The sequence below is a fragment of the Sipha flava genome, unplaced genomic scaffold (assembly GCF_003268045.1).
Source record: "Sipha flava isolate LNK unplaced genomic scaffold, YSA_version1 18820_pilon_pilon, whole genome shotgun sequence".
In the NCBI taxonomy this organism is placed as follows: domain Eukaryota; kingdom Metazoa; phylum Arthropoda; class Insecta; order Hemiptera; family Aphididae; genus Sipha; species Sipha flava.
The window spans coordinates 3385-9782 of NW_020272445.1; the positions used below are offsets into that span (position 1 = coordinate 3385).

Here is a 6398-nt window from a genome sequence, read left to right on the forward strand (position 1 = left end):
TTGTATCCCAATGTTTCAATCATTGATATTAAGTAAAACCTAACTATATTACTGTCTACGCAGTTAATAAAGTAAATAAAGTAACTAATGTAACTACGTGGTCTACGAAAATGTTTTTGAGATACATTAAAATATAATTAAAATTAATTATTTTTTAGATCACTTTGCTGTTCACTATAAATTAGTTGGGAGTGACGTTCAAGTCCGATGTTTAGAAGATCCGGGAAGTAATCTGATTAAATGGAAATACCAAAAATCCGAACATGATACGAGTAAAAAAAAGTTTAAAAAATACATAATATTCTTCACACCATCAATTTTAAAAACAATTTAACAGTCACCATAAACAGAGTATATTTTTATTCGTAAACTGTATTTTTCTCTCAAGAATCCACAATCATCAATACCGATTCCAATGAACTGGCGATAATGGGAATGGATCCAGCGAATAGTAAAAATTACACTTGCACGTCGGAAACGTCAGCAACAGAAAAGGGAAAAAATGTAAAAAGTGACGATTCTTATACGCATTACATTATAGGTAAATGTAATAATAGTAATATTAATAATAATAAATGTATTCTACGACGGAGACGATAATAGGATAACAAGCATAAGTCTCTTCGTCCACCAATGCGTGTTCTTAAATATCTCAATAAAACATAGTGCATAATATTAAAATAAAAAGTTATAAGAGTAATTTATTATAATATGATTTTATAGCAAACCCTTCGAATTAATATTGAGATAAAATCTTGAGGCATATTGGATATACTATGCGCACCTAATGAATATACCTAGGTATTATTCAATATATTTTACCGAAAAGATACCAGATGATTTTTAAATTTTTAAATTTTTATCCTAAAATTGTTCTAGGAAAAAATCGGTTGTTTCATTTGTGTAAACCTGTTACTGTATTACTTTTAAAGAAGTCAATTGGGACCTAACCTTTTATAATATTGTATATTTTATTGTATTACGTTTTTCAATAATAATAAATAAACTATTTATATTTCAAAATTAGAACGTTCTCAAGCACGTACATCAGCAAATAAACAAATTGTTTCTTCCCGGACTATGCTTATATGCTTGTTGTTAGCTGTTACGTATATCGATTATAATTTTTCTGTTCGACTCCTATGTCATGAATTTTTTCAAACATGTATATTATATTATGAACAGATAAGTGTAATACGAGAGACTAAAAATTAAACGATTTCGGCATCTCAAAAAAGGCAATAGTTTTTATTTTTACTTATTGAGTATTTCGCGATGAAAAAAAATCTTGCCGTAAATGCCGCAAAAAGACCATGTGAACTACGGACTGAAATGAAAATGATACCCCTGTATTGTAATTGTGGCACTAAACATAAATTTACATTTTTACTTATAAATAGCTGTTGAAAAACCCATGTATGAAATCCGCGGCACGATGACGTACAGGACTAATGGAATTGGCATTTGCACACCCGAAATAATCTGGCTCGTGCAAAACCATTTACCCATCCTGTTATGCACAGAAGTGTGTCCTGAAGGATCGACACGATACGCGTGTAACGTGATCATCAAAACGGGAAGCTGTACCGAAAATGAAGTAAAAATATGTTGTAAATTTAAAAAAATTTACATTGTAACGTACATACGTATACAATGCATATATGCATGTTCTGTTTTTCAATATGTATGTGTTTTTTGATCAAGCAATGTGCGTCTTTTTTTTTTTTTTTTCAGAAAAATCTGGAGATCGAATACTTGATGACATTAAACGACAAAGCTGATATCTTCACCAAAATCAGAACAAGCAAGCAAGGTCGAAATGCTTTGTACTATCAACAAATCTTGGCGAGGATATCAAACGTATTAGCCGTGAATCTCAAGAATACCTTATCGACTGCACAAAGTAATTATTCCAACTTACAAAATATATGGCTTACAAACACTACCGCTGTATTGTATAATGCTAATGTCCGTGATTTTTTATTCGAATTTATTTTTTCCAGTCGTATCCAAATTCACTTTACAGGAAACTCATTTTGAACCCGACCACGAGCGATTGAAGATTAACACATTTGTCTCCTGTGCACCAGGTTTTGGGCTCCGTGAAGTGTTCTGCGCAGCTTGTCCACCACATCACTATAGTCCCGAAAAATCGACCGAGTGCTTAAAATGTCCGAAAAATTTCCATCAACCCGTCGCCGGGTCGGATAAATGCATCAGATGTCCGTCTCCGTTTACAAATGGCTGTTATGTGGTACAGATAAAATAAACTATCGATATCACTTTTATTCATGCACGTATAATATTTATGTGTCCATTGTGAAAATTTGTATCTCATAACGTGTGATTTTACTCAAAATTTAAAAATATTCGTGTGATTTCCTAACCCTACGCACTAAACGTATATAAAATACAAACATTCGTCAAAATAGTGCTTAAAATGTATTAATTATATTATTATCATACCATGATAATACAATTACATTTGTACTTTTTTGATTTCAGGATGAAGTGAATATGAAGTTCAACAATTATTACGTGATTGGTGCTGGTTTATTCTTAATTTTGTTTTTTTTTACCGGGTCTTGTTTCTGTTGCCGTGAACAAATTAAATATAAATGCTTACATAGTACGGTGACATTATTTTTAATCACTCTCTTATCTAATTTATTTATTTATAAACCATAGTTATTATATACGTTTTATTTATTTTATTAGATTGTAAGTTAAAACGCTTTTTGTATAAATACACACAGAGTTTTATTATTTCGTATACTATCTCTAATTATCTTTATGACACATACATTATTATTGATTTATTCTAGATATTAGAACGATACCAGGAAGTGTGAGAAGAAAATTCAAGTTATTTAAAAAAAAAGACTTATTACCAAGGTTAAACTGCAAAAAGAGCATCATAACTAAAGGGAAAAAAGTTGGTAAATCGTTGATGAGATTTGTCAGAAAACCACATCAAAAATTAATGAAACCGACCATACCATTTGAAATTATACATGGAAAAATGGACCCACATCATATTAAGCTACAAATAGATTAGATAAACAAATTAGATATTGGAGATTTACATATTTTTAATGTTATATTACTTGTTTAATATTTAATACATATTTTTGTAAAACAATAAAATATTTGAACAAAATAAAAAAATTATTAAAACATAATTTTTTATTTTATTCTTGTGTATTAAAATTAGAAACATGACTTACATGAAAAATTTTAAAATCTAAATCAAATTATGTTTGTTATAATTCTGTAACGGCCTAAGAAATTGTTTCATTTACTAGAAATACTTGGTGATTATTTCATTCAAAAAATTTACGATTAATTCGATTTAATTTATTAATCAATTATTAATAGTTATAGCTTTTTGACCATGTGACATTTCGAAATTGATTTCCATTTATCTGCTTCAAAACTAATTGTTAGCAATAAACTTTATATAATCTATTTTATACTAAGTAAATAAAATATCAACGTATTAAGAAAAGGTTGAATAACTAATATGCATGTAAAATATATACTATACTTTTCGGGACGGTTTAGTTGGTCTCATTACACTGCGGGATTATGTTATCATTTTTTCGTTTTTTTTTTTTTGTTTAGATTTTACTTATATAACAAAAAAAATCCAAATTTAACTCTCTATACTAGTTTCGGTATAAGACCTACCAATTAGATTCCTACTTGTCACGAGTGCTATGATTCAGCGTACATGCCAGTAAATATCGAAGTACATTGAGATTAAGTATTATTTACAATACTTGATAGAAATTTATTAGACATTTACTTTATTTCGTCACGATTCTAAAAACTTTTAACTTTAAACTGTTTATGAACTTAAAAGATAAATAACTTGAGACGTTCTGTCCCTATTAAATTATTTGGAAATTTCTCAACTTGGGACATTCGTTGAATACTACACTACAACAATAAACATGTGTATTGGTATATATATATATATATATATATATATATATTTTTTTTTTAGGTGAAAAAAAAATAAATATACAAATTGATAATTAATAAAAAAAATAAAATTTAGTAAATAAAAATAAATACCAAAAATATAAAAATATAAATTTAATACTCACAAATTAATATATAAATAAATAGTTTATAAATAGAAATAAATAAATTCTTCGCCTGGAATATTATTATATTTTTAATTGAGTTTTAATTTAAGTTTTGAATTAAAAATTCAACATCAGGAATATACAAAATCAATAAATTTAGGACTCTAAGGCCAATTAATCTTCCAGGATAAACGTTTATTAATTTATTTATGCATTTTTATACATACACTTTTTATTTGTATATCAAATTAATAATATCGGACACACTGTAGTTTTATTTAATTTTTCATTATTCTTTACCTTAAAAATGATACGATTATGTATGATTTTTAGTATTGTATGTTAACGTTATTATAACACGTTTTTTTTTAAAAAATGTACTAGTTTTAACCAAAATAAATGTTTATTGAATCAAGGTTGTATTTTATTTTATTACAATTAAAAATTCAAATGTTTTTCTTAATATTTTGAATGATAAAAAATCAATTTACATGTTTGTAATATAAATATATTTTATTATATTTTTCACTTTACAATAGTTAACTGTACTAAAAATATCCTATTCATAATGTGATGTTTTTTTAATCGATCTGACACTACTACCTATTTACCATAAATCTAATATTTGTTATGATTATTCTTAGCACTTTTCATATTATAATAGATTTTGAAAATAGCTTCATCAGTTTAAAATACATTTAATAACTTAAGTCATTAAACTGTAGTTAGAAACCCAAAATCTTAATTATTTTTTGAGTTCTTATTAATTAAATAAAGTTAGTATGAATATATAACCGAATATGAATATGAATATTCCGAAAATCGCCGTCAGAACGGTAGTATTCTAACCGTCCGCAGACGTGCACTTACGGGTACCGTAAAATACCGGTAGGGCCAGTGGTAGGGCCGGCGGTAGGGGAGGTAAAACGGGGCATTTGTCCAGGGCCTCGCACTTAAAATATTAATTGAAAAATATTTTGTATGGAAATCTCATAAAATAAAACGTGTATCGCCTGGCGAGTTTGATTTCTTGAGAAATCCGTTGGCATATATGAGTGACAAAACAATTAACAAACCAACAGACGCCACACGGTATGGAAATCGGGATACCTAGAAAGTTCATGTTATCGCATTTCTTAAATTTAATTAGTTACTATCCGATACGACGTGCAGTTGTCACAGAGTCCGATTACATATTATCGTGGTCTACAGGTGACCGTGGTTATTGTTGGTGAAATAAGTTTTGCTCAGGGCTTTAGCCGGCCCTGAACACGGGAAATGCTCACCCGCGTTCGCTCCGTACGCGGTGTGACCGGTTTCCTTTTTGCTCCTGGACGGTCCTTCCGCAACGGCCGCGGCCGCCAACACCACCAACAAAGCCACCTGCAACGAGAAGCGGAACGTGAACGCGTGCGCGGAGCGGACCGCAGTAGAGGCGCTTACTGGAAACGACGAAGTGTTCATGATGCGTGCGAGGAAGACTATCGCGTATGTGTCCACGTCGGTGGTCGGGATTGTCCGGTGATCGGGTACGGGTCATTTATATGCGCGTGCGGCCGATCCCCGGATGAAGAAGGGAAAACACCTTGCGCACGTCCTACCCCGCTCGTTGGTGGGTGATTTTAAAAATACAAAGGAAGTTCAATAAATACATTGAATTTCACCAATAGATATTTAAAACATTTCGCCGAGATTTTAAGAAACAATGTAATAATCGTAATAATTAGGGTGAACATAAAATCGACGTTTTATTTTATTCACAAAATAATAATATTATATTAAAGAATCTAGTATCAAGGAGTAAAATGATTCCATAATATGGTTTAAAACACATTGAACCTATAAAATGCATGTGTGTGTGTGTGTGTGTATAATGTCGATTTTGGGGTTTATAAGATTTATGATTGTACTAAACGATACTAAATGTTGTAATCATTATTCCAAATTTGTTTATTAATACATTGCATGTACGTGTTTCGATGACAACCCATTTGTTGTATTGGATATAAATAAATCGTTTTTCAAGTCGACTTGTTTACAAAATCTCACCGAAAATTACGATAGACGTTCCGATAATTACTAGTTAATTTATTCGTTGTACACCGTTCGTCGGTTAAATTGTTTTTATTAATAACTAGCTGACCCGGCAATGCTTTGCTATTGCTAGATTTCAGTACATTTATATATGTTTAGGAATATGTGAAAAGTTTGATATGAATTATATCAGATATTTAATTTGATTAATTTGTTTTATATACGTGTGGAATATATTTGTTTCGTTATGATGTATGATGTATGATTTTT

General features: G+C 29.7%; 1 protein-coding gene across 1 annotated transcript in view; it reads left to right on the forward strand.

Annotated features, from left to right (window-relative positions):
• LOC112681232 overlaps positions 1–3045 on the forward strand; it is a gene marked incomplete at its 3' end in the record, with an annotated part of 3709 nt that extends 664 nt beyond the window's left edge. Inside the window, 7 exon segments of the mRNA XM_025551497.1 lie at positions 159–272; positions 389–541; positions 1401–1597; positions 1735–1903; positions 2004–2254; positions 2506–2629; positions 2826–3045. Of these exon segments, the coding sequence (XP_025407282.1) occupies positions 159–272; positions 389–541; positions 1401–1597; positions 1735–1903; positions 2004–2254; positions 2506–2629; positions 2826–3045 (1228 nt within the window).
• Between the last annotated feature and the right edge of the window lie 3353 nt (positions 3046–6398).